The sequence below is a fragment of the Lonchura striata genome, chromosome 19 (assembly GCF_046129695.1).
Source record: "Lonchura striata isolate bLonStr1 chromosome 19, bLonStr1.mat, whole genome shotgun sequence".
In the NCBI taxonomy this organism is placed as follows: domain Eukaryota; kingdom Metazoa; phylum Chordata; class Aves; order Passeriformes; family Estrildidae; genus Lonchura; species Lonchura striata.
In genome coordinates, this window is record NC_134621.1 from 5,547,493 (window position 1) to 5,567,706 (window position 20,214).

The window sequence follows — 20,214 nt, forward strand, 5'->3', positions numbered from 1 at the left end:
CCCTGCAAATCCCTGTGATGTTACTGGAGGTGCTGAGCCCATCCTACTTCGGGGCTAGTGATGGGTGTAGCAAACCAGCCTTATTGCAAATCCATGTGGATTTGATGGATGTCAATGTTCATTAAGGTTTTGGTGGATCAGTTGAGCTGATTTGAGGTTTAGTAAGGAAAGATGACAAAGCAAGAAGAAACGCAGTGCTACAGCGAGGAACAATGTATTTTTAGCCTTCCTTCATAAAGAAATAAAGCTTTGGAGGCCCTGTTCTGTGCAGGGACATCCCCAAAACCTTTGGATGCCAGTGTCTGGGCGATGAGTCAGGAGGCAGTGATGGAAAATGGGGGAAATTCATACAGAATCGGTTCAGAAGAGAGACCCGGCAGGGGTCAGAGCTGCGAGGGACAGGTTTGGGGTGAGCTGGTCCCTGCCCCCGGCAGAGCGGGGGTGTGGGAGGCTCCGCGGCAGCAGCAGTTTGGGCACACTCCTTCCTGCAGCCTGCTCCCGCCTCTGGAAAAGGCGATTTTCTCCCCAAAAAGCTCCCACGTGGGACAGGCAAGGTTTGCTCCCTCTCCCTGGCAAAAGCGAAACCCTATCCCCGTCCTCAGCTCTCCGCTTGGGTTTCTCAGCGCTGTTCCTGGCACTTGGCTCCTTCGCCTCCAACATTTCCATCGCCTCTCTCCGTCTTTTCTTCCGCTCCTTCCGTCCTCCGCTGCCGTCCCTTCTCCCCTCCGGCCCCGCCGAGCATCCTCCCCACGGCTGCTGCCCTAACCGGGCCACGGGAGCGGATTTTTGCCACGGTTCATCTGCATTCGCCTCCTCCCAGCGCTCCTCCGCTCCTCCTCCGAGCCGCGGCTGCAGCGCGGCGCGCCCCGAGCCGCGGCCGCCGGGACCGGGGCTGCGCCGCATCCCCGCGCTGGAGGCTGGGCGGCTCTCCGGCCCTCTCCGCCCGCTGCGTCCTCCTTGGATTGTTTGTTTTTTTCCATCCCTGCCCTTCCCGTGTCCTTCGGCGGCGGCGGGAGGCGGCGAGCCCGTCCGCGGCGGCTCGGGGCGCTGGGGTGATGCTCTGGGGGTGACACCCTCAGCGGGGAGATGCCGCTGGAGGATGGGGACCCGCTGAGGCCGAGGGGACGGCAGCTCAACGCTGAGGTCAGCGCTATCCCCCGGCTCAGGGGGATGCGGGACCCCTCGCTCCGGAGCACCACAGCACCTGGTGGCAGCGGGACAGACGTGATGGCAGAGCGCTGGGAGCCGGGGCCAGCACTGGGTGACGGGTCCGTGACCCCCGGGGGAGCCTCACAGCGAGCATGGCAGCCCGAGGAAGCCCTGATGACCGAGCTTTCGGAGCTGGTGCAGAAGGTGGTGAAGAGCAGCAGCTGGTGGGAGCGGCACGGCGTGGACATCAGCATCCTTGCCTGCAGCTTCCTGCTGCTCCCAGCAGGTAACCTGGCTCAGCCCCTCAAACCACGGCCGGGGGGTCCCCAGGGGTCCCACTGCCTCCTGCTTTGTGCTGGGAGCCTGTTGGCACCTGCTGAGGTTGTAATAAAGCCACAGTTAACACCTTCACCCTGTGACTTGGTGCGCCCTGACCCCACAGCAGGTGACAGTGACACCTGGGGTACAGCCTGGGCTGAGGGGACAGTGGTATCTGGGGTACCTGAGGGGATGGTGCCCAGGCAGATGTACACAGGGCAGGGCAGTGGGTGACGTGTCCCACCATGGGACGTGGTGGTTTTGGTGGCAATGGCCCTGGCTGTGGTGGGTGCAAGGGAAAACAGTTGAGCATGGGTCTCTGGTGGCATGGCTGGAGAGCTGGGAACTTCTCTTGCTGTTGAATTCCTGGAGATGCTGAAATCCTGGCAGAGTTATGACACCAGTGGAATCCCACATCCCAGAACTGTGGGGTGGGATCGGGCACCTGCAGCACTTGTTGCCATCGAGGCTGGAAGTGGCCAGATCTTCAGCACAAGGGTGAGTGTGGCTGGTCCAGTCACGAGGATGACGAGGAGGCAAACTCTGACTTGCACGGTTTAAATACCTGTAATATGGCTGAAGAACAGGTTTAGGGCAGTGGCTGGCGTGTTTGGGTGTAGCAACACCTCCAGCCTGGCTCAGAGGGCTGCAGGACATGTGCATGGCCCAGCTCCAGCCTGGCTGGTTTCTCCATAGGGTTCCTGTGCCTGCGGTCGGCCCAGGCCATCCCTTTCCTGGCGGGTGTCCTCACCCTTGGCGTGGTGCATCACACCCTGACTGTCAAGGGCAGCCACCTGGCCAGCCACAATGCCTTGACTGAGTCCAAGTCCTGGGGCAAAGTGTGGGCTGTCTTCTTCATTGAGGTGAGTGGGGCAGCCCCCAACAACACCCCATCAGCCCCTTGTGGTGGTGGGGAATGTTTGGAATGGTGGGAAAGGTTTCTATTGCTTAACTCCTAAAAGTCCATTTCCAGACTGGTTTGGGGCTGTGGGGTGCTTCATTATGGTTTCAGAGCATAAAATGCAGGTTTCCCCAGGTTCTTCCCACACAAGCCCAAGCCAGACAGTGCCCAACCCTGGCACCACAATTTCTCTCTTTTCCCTCCCAGCTCTGCTCAGCTTTCACAGTCGAGCAGGCCACCTACAACCATGTGAAGATCCACCACGGCTACACCAATGTCATTGGCCTGGGGGACTCCAGCACCTGGAAACTTCCTTTCCTGAACCGCTACGTGTACATGTTCATCGCTCCTCTCGCAGTGCCCATCCTAACCCCTCTGGTTGCACTTGGTAGGTGTCCCAGGTGCCTTGGGACAGGGTGCTGGGTGCAGGGAGCTTGTGACTGCCCAGTCTCACCCCACCCACGGGTCCTGCTTTGTTTGGAGGCATCACATTAACTACATCAGTCTCTGGTGGGACACTGCAGGAAGCGCAGGAGATGCTGCACTTGCCCTGGGGACCACATCTTCTCCACCTACTTTCTGCTGATGCTGAGAAAACACTTCACCTTTTCCTGTGCTGGGTGTTGAAATCTCTGGCAAAAGCCATCATGATCCTGCAGCACCCCAAATCCATTCTCCTTTAACTCAGATCTGTGGCCATAAAGGGGTCAGTCTCACACGTGGGTCTCAGGTTGATCAAAGCACCACACAAGGCATTTGGTGGTCGTGTACGGGGTGGTTTGGGGGCAGAGGGGGCCAGACACAGAGCCTGGGCAGGAAAGGTGGTGCTCCAGGGAAATAATGGTGCAGAAAACAATCAGGGAGAAGAGCCCAAAAAGCAGTAAGAGGCTGGGGAAGCAAAGCTCTCCAGGCTGCATGACCCAGCTCTGGGCAGTGCCAAATGCACAAACAATGGCTTGGTCAATTGTAAGAAACGAAGGTGCATCCAAATCTCCTGAGTGATGCTACACAGCTGGATCAGCTGCTCTGAGGAGTCTCTCAGACCCACACCCCAGCAGTTTTATAGGGTTTGGGCCAACCTGGAGGATGGGGAAAGTGAGTTCATGGGCTGGGCTGGGCTGTGGGGCTATTGGCACGCTGGACAGCCTGACTGCTGGAGCAGCAGTGGTGGGAGGGAAACATCAACACCTCTGCCATGTGCTGCCTCCTCTTCCTTGTGCAGATTTATTGAGGAACGTGGAGTGGAAGGCAGCTCTGCGGACCCTCTGCTGTATGTTTCTGGGGTTTTACTGCCATTACTGGCTCCTGCTCCACGTCTCGGGCTTCCAGTCGCCGTGGTCTGCCCTGCTCTGCATGCTGGTCACCCGCTCCCTCCTGGCCCATCCCTACATCCACGTCAACATATTCCAGGTAAAGACCTGAAGCTTCAAGTTATCCCAAAAGTGCTGAAGACAGGCAAGCCACCACCCAGTGCCCTGATGCTGCTAGCTGGAGCTTGTGTCACCTTAAGGCACGTGGGTTCAGTTGTCACCTCCCTTGTGTTGATGTTGTCACCAGGAGGATCAGGCTGGTAGTGGTGGCCCTTGGGAAATGTCAGGGCAGACGAGTGCAAAGGGTGTGAGGATGATGTCCTCTGCAGTGGCTGGCAGGATTGGGGGCTGATGTGTTTCAGGTGGTGTTACAGGCCCTGGGGTGGGGAGAGGCTGCTGGCTCTAAGCGTGGATGTGCTGGGGGAACAGAGCCTGGGAGTTCCTTGGTGGCTCCATGGACAAACACAGAATGGGGTGACTTGAGGGACAAACCCAGCTCTTGGGCTGACAGAGAGACCCCAAAATATGCTCTTTGTGCCCATACACAGGCAGAGCTGCCATGGGCTCTGCTGGGAAGAGACTGGGGGGTGACAAATGCCCCAGGGTGCCCACCCTGCCTCTCCTGCAGCACATTGGCCTCCCCATGTTCGCGGCCGACCGCAAACCCAAGCGGATCCACCTCATGAGCCTGGGTGTCCTCAACCTGCCCCGCAACCCCCTCCTGGACTGGTCCTTTGGCCACTCACTCATCAGCTGCCACGTGGAGCACCACCTCTTCCCCAGCCTCTCTGACAACATGTGCCTGAAGGTGAGGTGACTCCACAGGGTGACTGGGAGGTGACATGGGGATGAGAAATCCACCTTCCCCCTGCCAGACCCATCTGTGCTGCTCCTCCTCATGTTGGAAACCTCTCACTGCTTTGCAACAGTACCTAACCCATCTCCTGCCATCCCATTCCAGTTTCTCCTGGGTTTCTTCTCCCTGCTCTTTCTCCCGGTCCCAATTCCAGCCTGCAGCAGCCTTCCAAGTCCAGGATCCTCCCAGTTTTTCCATTGGGATATATCCCCAGCATTGCACAGTCCAGTTTTGGGTTCAGACAGCATCCAGGCAAGCCTATTGCTCTGGTCATGCCCTCACTTGCTGCTCTGCGGTGCAGGCTGTGCTCAAGACGTGGGCTCTGAGCACTGCCCAGCTGGAGGGGATCCCAAGGCAGGTCTGTACTCCACCCTTCAGCACAGGATCGCCACTCAGTGCTGTGCTCTCCTTTTCAGTGTCCTTTGCTTGAGCTCAGGGGCTGCCAGGACCTACCTCCCTCAAAGAGGTGTTGCAGGGAAGGAGATAATTCAGCCTGTGGCAACCTCCCAGTCCCATCACCCAGCTGGCTGTGTGAGCACGATGGGTGTGAGCGATGAGCATTCGTGACTGGCTCTCATTAGAAGCCTCATTAGGGCATCTCTCCTAATTTGGAGCCCTCCAAAGGCGTTTTGCCAGGGTGAACTCCCTGTGATGCTGCAATTGGAAACCACCTTCCTCTTAATATTCACAGCAAAGACACCACCTGCCTGCTCCAGCCCAGCTTTGGGCATGTGGGGTGGGTTTTCTGGGCATGTTTCAGGCATCTTGTACAAGCACCAGGGCATTCTGCACTGCAGTGACATTACCTTTACCTTTGCAGATCAAACCTGTCGTCTCCCAGTACCTGAAGCAGAAGAAGCTGCCCTACAATGAGGACACCTACAGCTCCAGGCTCTGGCTCTTCCTCCAGAGATACGAGGAGCTGATGGTCCATGCTCCCCCCATAACAGAGCTGGTGGGCATCCAGTGAGGACCACGGGGCTGCTTCCCACAGGGACAGTCAGAGGGATGGTTTTAGCAGGACCAGCACCTCCATGAAGTCATGGTGTGGGAAACATCCCTCCCTGAACTCTTGCTTTTGGCTAGAAAACGGTGCACAGAGCCATTGCAGGGGGAGAGCCGGGTGGTGCAACACCAGGGACAGAAAAATCGGCGTTCCCCCACTGTTATTCCCAGCCAGGGCTTAGTTTTATCCACTCTGCTTCCACACCTAGGGACAGGAAACCACCCCACCCGTGAGGGATATGGCACTGCATCCAGGACATCCAGAATGAGAAGCACCAGGATCTGCAGGATGGAGCTGCAGCTCTTGGGTCGGGGTCTCAGGGAGGGGTGGGTGTGGGGAGGGGGCGGTGTCACTGCTGCTTGTGCTTTGCCTGACTTTGGGCTAAACCAGTCCCTTCTAGGAACAAAGATTTGGCAAGCTCAGCCTTAACACTTTGGGGTGGATTTCCTTTATAATTGTTTTTGTTGTTTTTGTTGTTGTTGTTGTTGTTTTTTCTGGAGGAATTCTTACTGGTATCCTCTGTGCCCAGCATAGGAGTGGGGGAAAGACCCTCACCCCATGGGGAGTGTCTGTGCTGGGGTGCCAGAGGTGGCTGCAGACCTGGGCATTGCTATGGCAGGAATTTCTCTAGGGAATCATCTGCCAGAGACAGGCAGTGTCCAGGGCCTGGAAGGCTTTCCCTGTTTAAGGAGGGTGAGCTCTGCCCCCTGTGCTGCTGCCAGGGGCTGGGATGCTCATGTGGCTGGTTCAAGCCACCCGTGGGAAGCTGTGTGTGTCTTTACCAGGCTGCTCTGCTGTCCCACACCTGCAAGACCAACAACAAAGCCCACCCCAGTGTCACGGTGGAGAGCTGGCAGCAGAAAAGGCCAAACGGGGAGCAGTGTGGCTTTGCTTTCAGCCTCAGGTTTTGCTCTTTGATTTGAGCTGTCCCCCCAATCCAGGCTGGACCCCTGCAGAGCCACAGTGTGGATTTATAAGGTTTCACAGGCAAATGTGTCCCAGGGATGCTCTACCCTGGTCCTGGCCCATGGCAGGATGATTGTCACAGCAGGCAATCCGTGCTGTTTTACTCTTCTTTTCCTCCACCAAGCCCAGGAGCATCCTCAGATGCACTGGAGAAGTGTCCCTGTGGTGTGAGGCTGGAGCTGGGATGCCTGTGGTATCCCTGTGTAGATGATCCACACTCAGGACAAGGAAGAGTGGCCCTGGATGCATCCAGTGTGACCCCTTTGGCATCAGAAATGTTGAATTATTGATTTATCCCGGGCTGGGGCTCAGGGGCTGCTGATACACTGATCTGGTGGCATTGCCACCTCTGTCCAGGCCCATGTGGGGCATCGATCCAGGACGTTATGAAACACCTAAAGGGCAAATTCCCATCCTTTGAGCAGGGCTTGGGCTGGGTGTGTAGGCAGGGGAGCAGCTGAAGGGGTATGGCCTGAATGCTCTGGGGGCTCTGAGACCCTCCCCAGAGCCCCCTCCCCACCATTCATTTCTCAATTGAGCATCAGAGATAAGATAAATGTAAAAAATTATTGGCATTCCCTGCTCCAGGAAGTGGATGAGGGTCCATTAGAGGTGTTTTTGGTTCAGGCAGGGTAATCTTAACCCCACATGTTCCTATCTGGGGGCACAAAATGCTCTTTTGCCCTCTCCTGCTGCAAAGAGATCAGCCCCAAAGCGTTCCCAGGCATTGGTCGGAGCAACAGCTCTTTTCCCAGCTGGATTTTATGGATGTTGTTCAAAGCAATGACCTCTGAAGTCAAGTGTTTGCAGGTCCCTCAGCCAGTGGGAGACAGCCTGTGATATGGGAAATAGATGGATTATTCCCTGCCAGAACTGGTGGATACAGAAGTTAATGGGAGAAATGGAGAATTGTGGGGGAAAAAAAGGAGGATTCTGACTCGTGTGCTTGGAACCCTCCAAATTTAAACCAGCTGCTCTTGTGGATGACCTCTGTGGTGATATTTCCAAATATCCTTCAGCCTTGCCTCTCTGGGCAGGGGGCTCAGTGAGTGCCGTGCTGAGCTGAGAATGGGGTTTGGAGCTGTCAGAATTCCTGGTCCTCGCCACAAACCCCCTGAAGGAGCGGGTGCAGGAGGCACAGAGCCAGCTGCCATTTTCAGCGTGCCTTTGCAGAAAGCCATTAACTCATTTCTAAGACCAGGAGAGAAAGTGTGTGAATTTTATGATCCATATTAACAACCAGCTCCTGGCTGTAAACTCCTCATGGTCTTAATTGCATTTAAAAAGCCCCGTCAAGCACTTTGCCTGCGTGCTCTGGCATCTGACCAACTTTTAAATGTCTGCTGGGCCTGCTGAGATGATTTTTTTGTCTGGTGTGTTGTGCAGGGGCTGAACCAAGATGGGATGTGGTGCTGCTGCATGGGAGGCGAGAGCAGCAGCATTTGAAACGCGCTGAGTGATGGGGATGAAGGAGGAAATAACGCAAAGACCATGGGGACGCTGGGGCAGGAGTTCTGTCAGCATAATTTATCCACTCTCTCCGGCATTAATGTTTTACTCTTTATCGAAGGACGCTGGGGTTCTCTCCTGGCAAGAGCAGGGTATTGTGCAGCGCACGGTTAAAATCAGCCTGAGGTTGGCTTTTCCCGGTAGACCCCGGCAGCTGGTCGCTTTTTGGGCGACAAAGGGCTCAGGCAATTAGCAGCACCCGCGTTAATGATGCCGCGGCCGCCCCGCCACAGAGAGCGGCGGCGCGAGCGGCCGGCGGGCGTCACTTCCGGCCCCTCCGCTCTATGGCCGCCCCCCGCTTCCGGTCAGCCGCCGCGGAAACGGCGAGCTGCCATTGGCTGGCGGGGCGGGGGCGGGGCCCGCCGGCCGCGAGGGGGCGGGGTTATGCTAAGCAGGGCTCGGTGCCGCCTCGCGATTGGTCGGCGAGGAGGAGGGGCGGGGCCTGGCGGCTGCAGCGGAACCCGGCCCGGGAGAAGCGGGGCAGGAGCGGGACAAGCAGGGCAGGGACAGGGACAGGAGCGGGATAAGCGGGACAGGAACGGGAGAAGCGGGTCAGGAGCGGGAGAAGCGGGGCAGGAGCGGGAGAAGCAGGGCAGAGGCACCCAGGGCTCCGGGTCCGAGGAGCGGGACAGGAACGGGAGAAGCGGGACAGGGACAGCCGGGCCGGGGCTGCGGGCCCCAGGAGCGGGATAAGCGGGGCAGAAGCGGGACAAGCGGGGGCTCCGGGCCCGTGGACGGGGCAGGAGCGGGAGAAGCGGGCAGGGGCGAGCCCGAGGAGCGGGGTAGGAGCGGGACAGGCGGGGCAGCGCTGCGGGACCGAGGAGCAGGGCAGGAGCGGGATAAGCGGGACAAGCCGGGGCTGCGGGCCCGAGGAGCGGGGTAACCGGGGCAGGAGCGGGGTAACCGGGGCAGGAGCGGGATAACCGAGGCAGGAGCGGGATAACCGGGGCAGCGGCGGCTGCGGGCCCGAGGGGCTGCAGGGCCCCGCCGTCCCGCGCTCCGCCCCCCCCGGGCCCCGGTGCGCGGCTCGGGGCTCTTGGTTCCGCGGCTGTGGGGCGGCCGTGACGCCCGGCCCGGCCCGGCCGCTGAGCTCCGGGCGCCCCGGTGCGCTCCGGGCCCGGCCGTGCCCGCCATGGCCGGCGCGGGGCCCCGGGCCGCGCTGGGAGCGTGCCGGGCTGCGGGGAGGGTCGCTGCCGGTGCCGCTGCCGGTGCCGGTGCCGGTGCCGGCCGCGGGCAGCCCCCGTGGCTCCCCGCCCTGCCCGCGGCTCGGTGGCGGTCCTCGCCCGCCCCGCCGCCTCGGGTCTGCGTGGTGGGCAGCGGCCCCGCCGGCTTCTACACGGCTCAGCACATCCTCAAGGTACCGCCCGGGGAGGCAGCTCTGCCCCGCCTGGCTCTCGGCGGGTGCTGGGGTGGTGTAGTGGCTCCTGGCCCTGCTTCAGCCAGGTCGGTGTTGTTGGGGGGCTGCTTGGGGCTGCCCAGAATCCACAGGGTTCTTCTGGGCTGCTTTGGTTGGGGTCAGTACCGCTGGTTTCATCCCTGCCCTGTGCTTGGGTCATCCGTTCAGGACTCGGGTTGGTTGCTGTGAGTTCATCCCAAGTGATTCTTCTAGAATCAGATAATCAGGAGGAATCTGCCTCGCTCAAAGCTGTTGTCACCCAGCAGGAATGACATAAGTTGTGTGTTTAAAAGTGGATCCGTGGGACCTGCTCTCCTCCCTCCTCCTTCCCCAGCAGAATTAAGGCATATGGGTGATGCTTTACCTTGTGTCTGCAAATTTCAGTGCTCTGGGCAGTCAGGTCTGTTGGGAAATGAGACCTGAACACAGAACTGGGCTAATGGCACCCTGCAGAGATACAGCAGCTTAACCCCATCATTAAACCATGCTGTGTTGTCTCTGAAATGTGTTGGAAAATAGCTGTTACTAAGCCTCAGGGATGAATTTCAGGGCTGCTTAATCTCGGGAAGAGGCTGATTCAAAATACAAGATAACAAAAGCCTTGCAACCAAGCATCTGTCTAAGGCTCTGACCCTGAGGTGACTGAGCCCAGGCCATCTCAGGGCATGGGCATCTCTGCTGGGGACTGGCAGATGTCTGGCAGGTCCCCCAGCACCCAGGGTGCTGTACTGGCTGCTTCCCAGCTGGCATGGGGGCTCCGTGATCAGCCCCCCAGGTACTGGATGCCCACCAGGTTAGTGTGGAAAAGGAGCTCAGGTCTGGCTAGGGAGGTGAAACCCCACGAGATGGACTCAGTGGTGGCTGGGGTCACTGTGCTGGCAGTAACAGGTGCAGCATCATCCTGCTCATGGAAAAGTCTGGAAGAGGCCATTCCTGGCTTGCTGCAGCCCATCCTCCTGCCCTGCGTTTCCCCCAGCTGCAGAGGAGTGTTGCTAGGCTCCTGTGACCTTTCTGTCCTAATCCCAGCTGTGACTTTCTTCTCCTGCAGCACCATGGTGGAGCCCTGGTGGACATCTATGAGAAGCTGCCCGTTCCCTTCGGGCTTGTCCGTTTTGGAGTGGCCCCAGACCACCCTGAGGTGAAGGTTGGTGCTGGCTCTCTGCCCTTGCCGGTTCTGGTTGAGTGTGGTGACAGTGGTGGGTGCAGTGAGGTGGTCACTGTCCTCCCTGGTGCCCAGGCTCTCTGTGACATGGAGCTGTCAGGCCAGAGAGGTCCAGATCTCCTTCTGGTCCATGCTACAGCCACGGGCGGGTGGCATGGGACACCTGGCACAAGAGCTCAGGACAGCAGGCCAGAACCAGGGGCTTGTGATGGGAAGTGCTGCTTCCAGCGCTGGTCAGCCTGGCCCAGAGCAAGGCCAAGGAGCACAGATGGGTTTCTGTGTCCCTGGGCTGCTCATTGCTGCTGCCGTTTGCCCCTCAAGCAGTTCCCATCCTGGGAATACACAGATCTCCTCATGGGGGCCGTGCAGTTGAGCTGTAGGTGCTCTCCTGGACAAGGAAAAGTTAACCCAAGGATTTCCCAACCATTTTCCTTTGCCTGGCAGTGAGTTGTTCCCAGGAGTATCTGCTGTATCTAAGCTGGAATGGAGGTGGTTGGAAATGTAGGAGACAGGAGATCCAGACACAGCAGTATGATGCAGTGATTTCCTCTAGTTTCTGGAGATCCAAAGACCAAAATGCCTGGATCCTTTTTGTGTGGGAGGGGAGGAATGGACATACTGCAGACACTGCCCCAGCTGTATGCAGGTAGCTGTCTGCAGGGCATCTGGGGCTGCAGGGGTGGGAGTGGTGGTTCTGCTGTGTAGCCCTGATGGTCAGAAGAAAAAGGTCTGGATGCCGTCCTGCCCTGCATCCTCATGAGGAGGTGCCTTTCAGGAAGGGTTGAGATGAGATGCCAGCAGAGGGGGCCAGGTGGGCTGCGAACTTCACTTTTGGGGAGGAGTTTTCCCCTGAAGTGGGGTTTGTTCTGAGGGGCTGAATGTACTTGGGAAGGTCCTGTCAACCCCAGGTGGGTGCAAAATATGAATTTTCCTTTCACAAAGGGTGGTGAGGAGAGTACCGAGTCACAGCTGTGCTTATCTCCCTGTGAGTTATCTCTGGCTGTTGGTAGATAAGTGTCACTGTTGAGGCAGGATGGGAATGAAGAGAACTCTGATTCAGAAGGCTGTGAGAGTTAAACTCCCATTTATTCAAAATACACCGCTCTTTTATACAGAGCTTCACAAGGATTAAATCCATTGGTTCTGAAGTGAAAACATCCCACAGCATTGGTACAGAGTGCTTGACACACAGTGATAGAACTTAACTATAAACAGTGTGAACAACAAGAGAGATAAAGAATTATTTACATTCTTTCCCAGGCTTTTGCCTGGCTAGAAACTCAGTTTCTTTCTTTGAATCTGAGACCCACAGATAAGAGTCTCGGAGGATGAGGCGCTGAAGCGTCTCAAGGCTGGAGGGGATCACAGGGATCTCCTGTGGGCAGCAGGCCCGGGGCTGGCTGTGGGTGTAACTCTGTGGTCTCTGCAGAACGTGATCCACAGCTTCACGCAGACGGCGCACTCGGAGCGCTGCGCCTACTACGGGAACGTCACCGTGGGGAGGGACGTGACGGTGCCGGAGCTGCAGCAGGCGTACCACGCCGTGGTGCTGGTGGGTACCCCAACCTGCGTGTCCCAGCAGTCCTGGGGATGGTCTCCAGGGTTATTCTCCACTGGGGTGTTAGGAAGAGTGTTTAGGTGAGGTATTTCTGCCTTGTTATCATGGGAAACTCTTTCCAGCCTTGGGACAGCTCAGATGCTCCCAGGCTTGTCCAAAGCTCTTGCAGAGGGTGTTTTCTGGAGCTTGACATCAAGTGCAGGTCTCTGAAACCTCCCCCTGTGCTGGTCAATGCTTATTTTAGCCTGCCATGGATTTGTCCTTGCTGCTCAGTCCTCAGCTTGTCATGCTCTGCCTTGGACCAAGGACGTTGAATTTGGCTCTGGAGCTAAGGATGATGAGTTGGATGAAGCCCCTTGCTTGGGCTGTGTTTAGCCCTTCCACTGAGTATCTCAGCCTTTGGGAGGGTATCTCACAGCCATGCAGTGACCCTGGCAGCAGCTGGAAGGGGAGATTTGTGTTTTGGTGTCCAACCCTGCACACAGTGACATCTCTGACTGTGTCTGCTTCCTCCTCAGAGTTACGGTGCTGAAGACAACCGGGTCCTGGGGATCCCAGGGGAGAACCTCCCTGGTGTTTACTCAGCCCGAGCCTTCGTGGGCTGGTACAACGGGCTGCCCGAGAACCAGGATGTGAGTACAGCCCTGTGCTTCCCTGCCCTTCCTCCACTCCTTCTTTCCATCCCAAGGCAGGCATTCAGCTCCTGAAAGGTTAAGTCCTGAAAGGCCTGCAATTGGAAAAGATTAACAGGAGCCATGTTAAGTCCTTCTTAGATGGTAGAAACGTGAACAATTTGCACATCAGTGAGAGTGGATTAGCTGGCTCTGCAAGTTGGCAGCACACTTTTGGCAGGGCCAGATGGGAACCTGTAGGGGTGATGCTCTGCTTCCTGAGGAGTCTTTTTGGCCAAAACAGCTCCTGCTTCCAGGAGAACAGGAAAGGTGGGAACAGGGATCATCTGGGGTGCCTGGAGCAGCTGTGTCTGCCTGGGGAGGAGGCTGGTGTGGAGTTTCCCAATCTGCATCACCTCTTTTTGGGGCAAAGCAGGGTGGAAGGGAGTTTGGGTAGTAGGAGCAGGTCTAAAGGGCTGGACATTGTGGAGGCCATATGGATTCAGTCACAGCCTGGTCTCTCCCCACAGCTAAAGCCTGACCTGAGCTGTGAGACAGCACTGATTCTGGGCCATGGCAATGTGGCACTGGACATTGCCCGCATCCTGCTGTCCCCACTGCAGCTCCTCAGGGTGAGTGATGGGTGCTCTGCCCCATGAGGGCAGCCCAGGCCCTAAATTCCCTCCCTGCTGGCTCCCACCCATCTCAGACAAAACCTCAAACCCCTCTGTCTTCAGGATCTTTCCCTAGGGAAGGCTGCTGCCTGTCTGGTGCACCCATGGATTTGCAGGGAGTGATCCATGGCTGTGGCCATGACTTGGGTGATGCTGCAGAGGCCTCTGGACTTCTCTGCTGGCATCCAAAAAGTAGGGAATTGAGCATCATCCCTATGAGAAGCAAAAGAGGAGGCACTTTCTCTCCTCTGCCACCAAACCAGAAGCTTCTGTTGAGGTTTATATTTTTCTACTGGTGCTTAGGGCAGCAGCCTGGTTTCAGCTGGTGGCACTGGGCAGACTGGTGGACTTTGTCCCTGTAGAAAGCTGGGAGCTAGTGTGCACCAACTGCTCCATACAGCTGCTGCCCCAGATGTTGGCAGCAAAGGCTTTCCCTCTGGGAGAAATGCCACAAGGTTTGTTACAGCTGTGCAGCAACTTACTGTATTAATATCGAAATTAGATTTTAAAAGCCCTCAAACTTGGAGACACAGCCAACCAGTGACTTAAGTCAACTGGGAGCAGTGCTGCAAAGGACATGGCACTGGTGTGAGTGCCAGGGCAGGCAGGTAGTTCCCTGATAGGAATATTGGTCTGGAATGGTCAATCCTGGTTACCTTGTGTCTCACCAGCTGTGTTTTCTCTGGAAAAGATCCTGCAGTCTAGATAAGCACACATGATTGAAACAGAGCACAGGATTTCTGTGAGGTACCAACGCCAGGGTGAGGCCTGGCCATGCTTGTGCTTGTACTGGAGCTGCCTGGGATGGGCAGGTGGTGATCTGAGCTGTGATTTGCAGCAGGTTTCATCCAGAGCCTGTATATCCTGAGCTGAAGCTCCCCAGCAGCATCTGCAGGCACCTGAGAATGGAGCTCACTGGAAGGCTTTCTCTGTTAGCCCCAAGGTGAACCTGCTGGTGGATCCCCCGAGGCAGTCACGGGGTGCTGGCTCGTTACCTCTGGTGCATTATGGCCTCGGAAAGAACATTCAGTGATGAGGGACCAGCTGTGCAAATAGCTCTGTGCAAAGGGAGATGACTTGTTTCCCGTCCTCGCCTGGGCTCTCTGCATGCACAGCCAGCTTTTTCTGCTGATTTTTCACCTTCAGAGGCTGTGCCTTCCCCCCAGCTCCCTCCAGATCTGCCCTCGTCCCACTCTGCGTCTCTGTTTTGCAGAAGACAGACATCACTGACAGCTCCCTGGCAGCTCTTGCCTGCAGCAAGGTGAAGCGTGTCTGGCTGGTTGGGAGGAGGGGACCTCTCCAAGTAGCTTTCACCATCAAGGTGAGGCTGGAGGTGCTGCTGTTTCCCAGAGTTGAGCCCCAAACTGCCTGTGCCTGGTGGGGAGAGGTGGTTTGGGGGTGAGTGTGGATCCCAGGCATCCTCCTTCCTGGCTCCTAGGGGTGTGGGGCTGTCCTCTCTCTGCTGGAGGTAACGTTTTCCTGCCCACAATTCCCAGGAGCTGCGGGAGATGATAAACCTGCCTGGTACCAGAGCTGTCCTGGACCCTGCTGACTTCACAGGCCTGGAAAGTGCTGTCAAAGGTGAGGGAAATGTGCCATGCTCCTCCAGACAGGGACTCTCCAGGAGTGATGTGCAGGTGTCCAGAGTGTACATCAGAGAAACTCGTGTCCTGTACTTAATGCCTGACTCATGAAGGCTCAGTTACCATGGTGTGCCACGTCCTCAGAGTGCCAGGAGGCACCAAGACAAAGGAAGATTGTGTATCTCTGTTTGTGCAGCCACTTAGTGCTTACACTCTGAGTGATGAGGGCAGGAGGCTCAGGAGGGCTGAGGGAACCTTGCAGGGGAGATTCCAAGGCTGTTGATTTAAGAGCTTCCTTTAGATGTAAAAAGAAAACACTGAGTTCAAGGGTGTCCAGAGACATGCTCTTCTCCATGGGCCGCTGCCTCCAAGCACCAGCAAGACAGGAAATTACAGACTTTGATTTGTGTGTCCCACTGGCCTCAAGCCTCAGGAGGTCCCCTGGTCACTTTGACTTGCAGTTTGTCATCTCAAAGGTGTCAGGCTCCCGCCGACATGACAGACTCACATACTGACACTGCCCTGACATGGCCTTGGCCCAGTGCTGTGTCTCAAGGGGCTTTTGCTGATTCCTGTAGTGAAGATTTCTCTCTTTCCCTAGATGCTCCCAGGCCCAGGAAGCGACTGACTGAGCTGATGATCAAAACAGCCCTGGAGAAGCCAGCAGAGATGCAGGCAGCAGCAGCAGGGGCAGCAGCCCCCCGGGAGTGGGGGCTGAGGTTCCAGCGCAGCCCCCAGGAAGTGCTGCCCAGTGCTGATGGGAGGAGACCGAGGGGCGTCCGCATGGCCCTGACCCGCCTGGAGGTACCGGGGGGCTGGTGGCCCTGGGAGGCTGGGATGGAGCAGGACACATCCATCCCTTGGGAATCTGCTCCCCAAAGATAGCTCTGTGTTCCCTGAATGGCTGGAGTGGCCTCTGGCAGGCTCTCAGGGACTCTGGTACCACAAGAACTCCTGGTACCACTGAGAGTTTTTCCAAAGGCAGCTCCTTCCCTGCTGCCACTGCAGAATGGCCTTTAGCAAACACCCAGGGGTCAAAGATGCAGAAGGGGACTGGAGGGGGCTGTTGCCCTGCGGTGGTGGCTGTGGTGGTCAGCAGCCTTTTCCTCCCTCTCTCAGGGCTCAGGTGACTCTGCCAAAGCCATTCCCACTGGAGATGTGGAGGAGCTGGAGTGTGGGCTCGTGCTCAGCAGCATTGGCTACCGGAGCCTGCCGCTGGACCCGGCTGTGCCCTTCGACAGCCAGCGCGGGGTCATCCCCAACAGCTCAGGCAGAGTGGAGGGTGTCCCAGGTCTGTGGCCACAGGGATTTGCATGGGATGTGCTGAGCAATGGGGCTTTGGGCTGGGAAGTAAGGGCGTGGATATTGCACACCTTGGAGAGTGGAAACTGAGGAAATGAGCTGCCTCTCTCGGGGTTAAGAGCTGGCCAGTCTCCATCTCTTTGTAGGGTTGTCTGCTTTAGCAAAGGGGTTTTACTGCATCTTGTTACTAAGGGGACACAGCCCATGCAGCTGCTTAGTGCTGGTCTGTAGGTACACAAACTCCTGCCACAGCACTGTTTAATAGTCTGTTCACATCACCAAGGTGGGGAAGAGGGCAAGGACTTGCAGCCAGAGGGGTCCAAGGCCACGTGCTGACCCAAGCCTGGCTGCTCTGTGTGCCCCTGCAGGTCTGTACTGCAGCGGGTGGGTGAAGAGAGGACCCACAGGCGTGATCATCACCACCATGAACGACAGCTTTGACACTGCCCAGTCTGTGCTGGAGGATCTCCAGGGGGGTGTGCTGGATGTCTCCCCCTCCAGAGAAGGTTTTGGGCTGGTGGAGAGCATCCTGCATAGCCGAGGTGAGTGCGAGGCTCAGGAGCAGCCAGCAGGAGGGTTCAATGCAGCCAAACTCCTGGATCTGTGAGGGAGCTGAGTCTGAACCATGGGAATGGATTTTTCTGCTGTTTTGATGTTCCAAGGGCCAGGGAGAACAGGGCTTGAATTCTCTCAAATATCTGTGTCATTGCTAAGGTTAATGACCACTTTCTGGGAAGGGCCAATAAAAGCAGCACAGACCTTGGGTAAAATGTCAGTGTCAGCTGCCGAGACAGTGAGCTATTGCTCTTGAGTGGTTTTCCTAGTAATCCTTCCAAGCAAGTTAGGGGAAAGATTAAAATGCCCAGGAGAGTAATTTGCTGTAGCTGTGTTTAAAGACATTCAATTAAAGTGTGTGTGTGTGTTTTGCCTCTTAAACTGTGTGAGGTTTAACAGTGAACTGGAAGCATTTTGTCCCCTGAGGTGGTTTGTGCTGGCTGTTGTTAGGGCTCACAAAGGTCTGACTGATCCGAGCCGACTGGAACCTGCCACCCCTCTCCTTCTGGCGTTAGGAATTATTTCTCCTTTGTGAGGCTGAGCTCTGACACCACGTTGGGAAAGGGCAGCTTTGCTGCCAATGGGGAGGTGAGGCTGAGCTTGTTTTTACCTGGTTAAGTTCTCTCTCCTGTCTCTCACCATCACCACCCCAGGGGTCCGTCCTGTTTCCTTTTCGGACTGGGAGAAGATTGATGCTGCTGAAGTGGCAAGAGGCAAAGCTGCTGGCAAACCTCGGGAGAAGATCGTGGATCCTGCAGAGATGCTGCAGATCATCGGTCACTGAGGCAGCAGCGTGGGAACGTGGCACTGCTCCAGTGCTCCACCCTGGGGCAACACCACTGGGTCATGAGCAGAGCCTGGGAGCACAGGGCTGGTGTCTGGGGCTGGTGGTGCCTCTGGAGGGGTGTGTGACACTGGGGCCCCTCTGGTAACACTGAACTCTGGGTTCCCAAAGTCTCAAGACGCTGGCCCCACATCCCTGCAGCCAGCTACCATTCCTGGGAGTGATTCTTGTCTGTCTTTGAAGCATTAATGAACCATGCAGTGCAGGGGAACGGAGGTGTGTGTGCACCTGGGGGTCTGGCCAGCCACGCTCTCACAGCGAGTCACATGGAGAAGTTGCCCTGCCCTGTGTCTTGCTGCCTCCCCTTTAAGCCACAAGCCAAATGGGTTTGTTGCCTTGTCATTCATGCCAGAGCAGGCATATTTTAATAATGATTTTTTTTTTTAAATAAACCCTTCTAGGGAAGCCAAAATGGACCTGCATCTTGATTCTGGGTTCTTTGTCTGCCACTGCCTTAACCTCAGAGCAGCCCCCAAAGTGCTGCAGCTCCTGCGACGTCCCGAGACAAGGCAGCTCTGGATGCTCTCCACTTGGGAGCTCTGCACAAGCAGAAAAGGGCATTAATTTGCCTTCTGCTTCCCACAGTCGGTTTTATGGGGTACATTGGGATAACAAGCATGTAATTGCCTTGATCAGGATCATGAGGGATCCTGTGTCCATTGATACCTGCCAGTGCTGACTGGTGCAAGCAGTGCCTTGAGCTCTTTCTCTCCTTTCACTGGGGGGGTTATTTTTTTTTGGTCTGTGTGTTTTGAAGCTTATTAAATGCTTCTCTTAGCCCAGATTGCCTATGGTGACGGTGTCAGGTTTTAAGCCAGATTACAAGACGTGAGCTGTAATCTCCTCTTTATCCGTGGCGCAGGGGCAGCGTCAGTGGGGCCCCTTCCCTGGCTGTCCCCAACCCCCCCGTGTTCCCTGCAGGATTGCAACCCCTCCTCCCAGGCCTCTGGAAATGGTGATAGTGGCAGTGGCCCTGTGATGGAAGCAGAGGGGAGATCAAGCTAGGGCAACCTCCACCTCAGCCCAGCCCTCTCTCACAGCAGAGGACTTGTCCACAGGGCACTGTTGTCTCACCTCATCTCTGTCTCAACTCAAGGAAGGGAGATCTCTGTCTTCTCCCTATTTTTCCCTTTTTCTCTGCCATACTTTTCTATTTAAATCTCATTTGAAAGCTCATTAAGAAACTCAGGAAATGTGATAATGGGAACTCGTACTCAAACGAGCAATAAAGCTTTTGTGGAACAGCTGTTGGTGTGATGTGGCTCTCCTTACGTCTCATGGCGGATGGAGTCCTAATGCTGAACTCTCGAGCAGATTACATCAGTGCTGGGTTCTGAGGAGAATCAGAGCTTTGGGGAGGGGGAGGGGGCTGCACCTACCAGGAGGAGCAGCAGCTCAGGCTGGCAGCCCAGCCAGGAATGTGACAGCAAAGGGGTTGTTGTGGCTGCATCGCATCTCAAGGTTTTGGGGAGAGAGGAGACGGATCCTCCCCAGGATTTTCTTCCACATCGCCTTGAATGTTGATGCCAGGATGCTTTTGTAGCCGTGGAAAAGGCCACTCTGCTCACGCTGAGCCTGGCACGTGGCTGTTCCCAAACTGAGGATGCTTCAGGGTAGTTTTTGGGCTGTGATAACAGATAAACGGGAGTGTCTGTCCTTGCTGAGCTCGGTGACTTTGCTCAACCCTGAGCTTGGCCAAGGCCCTGGGGTGAATGCTGGTCTGTGGGAAAACCATGGGATGATGAAGGTCAGTGAAGGGCAGGGACATGGGACTAAGCCTCCTGCGCAGAGGGAGGATGGTTGCAATAATGTGAATTCTTATTCAACGCTTCCAGCTCCCTTTCCTCTGCTATGTACACACCCCAGCCCCGTGTCCAGGTTTCTTCTGCCTCCCCATCGCTGTCGCTGCCCTCCATCCTCGGGATGCTCCCAGCGCCGGGAGGGTCGCGGTCCCGGCCGCCGCGGCGTTAGGTGGCGCTGGGAGCCCGCACCGGAGCGGAGGGGCCGGGCGGGGTATGGGGTGACCCGGCAGCCCCGGGCCGGGGGTCCCACCCCTCCTGGGGCACCCCTGCAGGCTCCCGCTCGCATCCCAGGTCTGCTTTTAGGCATGGACAACCTTGTGCTGGCCCCAGGTGTGTCCCTGCCGCGGAGCTGCAAGAGGGCAGCCTGGCAGGGCAGCCTGGCAGGGCATCCATCCCCCTGGGCATCCATCCCCCTGGGCAGCCTGGCAGGGCATCCATCCCCCTGGGCAGCCTGGCAGGGCAGCCTGGCAGGGCATCCATCCCCCTGGGCATCCATCCCCCTGGGCAGCCTTGCAGGGCAGCCATCCCCCTGGGCAGCCTGGCAGGGCATCCATCCCCCTGGGCATCCATCCCCCTCGCCCTCTGCTCCCTGAGCTGCCACAGCAGCAGCTCCAAGGCCGTTTTCTGACACAAGTGAGGAGCTGGATGCTGTGAGTGACACCCGTCTGCTGTTGGAAGGAGGCCTGAAACGCTGAAAGTCGTCGCTGCCAGC

The 20,214-nt window shown here is 57.0% G+C and overlaps 2 protein-coding genes across 2 annotated transcripts; both read left to right on the forward strand.

The window, feature by feature from the left end:
* Positions 1 to 880: 880 nt before the first annotated feature.
* FADS6 (fatty acid desaturase 6) lies at positions 881 to 5,971 on the forward strand. The gene is made up of 6 exons (XM_021554669.3): positions 881 to 1,435; positions 2,164 to 2,330; positions 2,576 to 2,756; positions 3,591 to 3,778; positions 4,307 to 4,486; positions 5,355 to 5,971. Exons 1-6 carry the CDS (start codon positions 1,087 to 1,089, stop codon positions 5,502 to 5,504), a joined length of 1,215 nt encoding a protein of 404 aa, XP_021410344.2. The 5' UTR covers positions 881 to 1,086; the 3' UTR covers positions 5,505 to 5,971.
* A 3,176-nt stretch (positions 5,972 to 9,147) lies between these two features.
* On the forward strand, positions 9,148 to 18,946 carry FDXR (ferredoxin reductase). The gene is made up of 11 exons (XM_021555541.2): positions 9,148 to 9,372; positions 10,460 to 10,555; positions 12,003 to 12,125; positions 12,650 to 12,763; positions 13,273 to 13,374; positions 14,630 to 14,737; positions 14,913 to 14,997; positions 15,601 to 15,803; positions 16,119 to 16,290; positions 16,670 to 16,843; positions 17,510 to 18,946. Exons 1-11 carry the CDS (start codon positions 9,148 to 9,150, stop codon positions 17,638 to 17,640), a joined length of 1,533 nt encoding a protein of 510 aa, XP_021411216.2. The 3' UTR covers positions 17,641 to 18,946.
* Positions 18,947 to 20,214: the final 1,268 nt, after the last annotated feature.

What these genes read in the sequence shown, in the direction of transcription:
- FADS6 (XM_021554669.3), top strand. Translation starts at nt 1,087, where the DNA reads ATGCCGCTGGAGGATGGGGACCCGCTGAGGCCGAGGGGACGGCAGCTC. An exon ending in CTTCCTGCTGCTCCCAGCAG is followed by an intron (nt 1,436 to 2,163) that starts GTAACCTGGCTC and finishes GTTTCTCCATAG; the next exon opens with GGTTCCTGTGCCTGCGGTCG. An exon ending in TCCACGTCAACATATTCCAG is followed by an intron (nt 3,779 to 4,306) that starts GTAAAGACCTGA and finishes CCTCTCCTGCAG; the next exon opens with CACATTGGCCTCCCCATGTT.
- FDXR (XM_021555541.2), top strand. Translation starts at nt 9,148, where the DNA reads ATGGCCGGCGCGGGGCCCCGGGCCGCGCTGGGAGCGTGCCGGGCTGCG. An exon ending in GGCTGCCCGAGAACCAGGAT is followed by an intron (nt 12,764 to 13,272) that starts GTGAGTACAGCC and finishes CTCTCCCCACAG; the next exon opens with CTAAAGCCTGACCTGAGCTG. An exon ending in AAGTAGCTTTCACCATCAAG is followed by an intron (nt 14,738 to 14,912) that starts GTGAGGCTGGAG and finishes CACAATTCCCAG; the next exon opens with GAGCTGCGGGAGATGATAAA.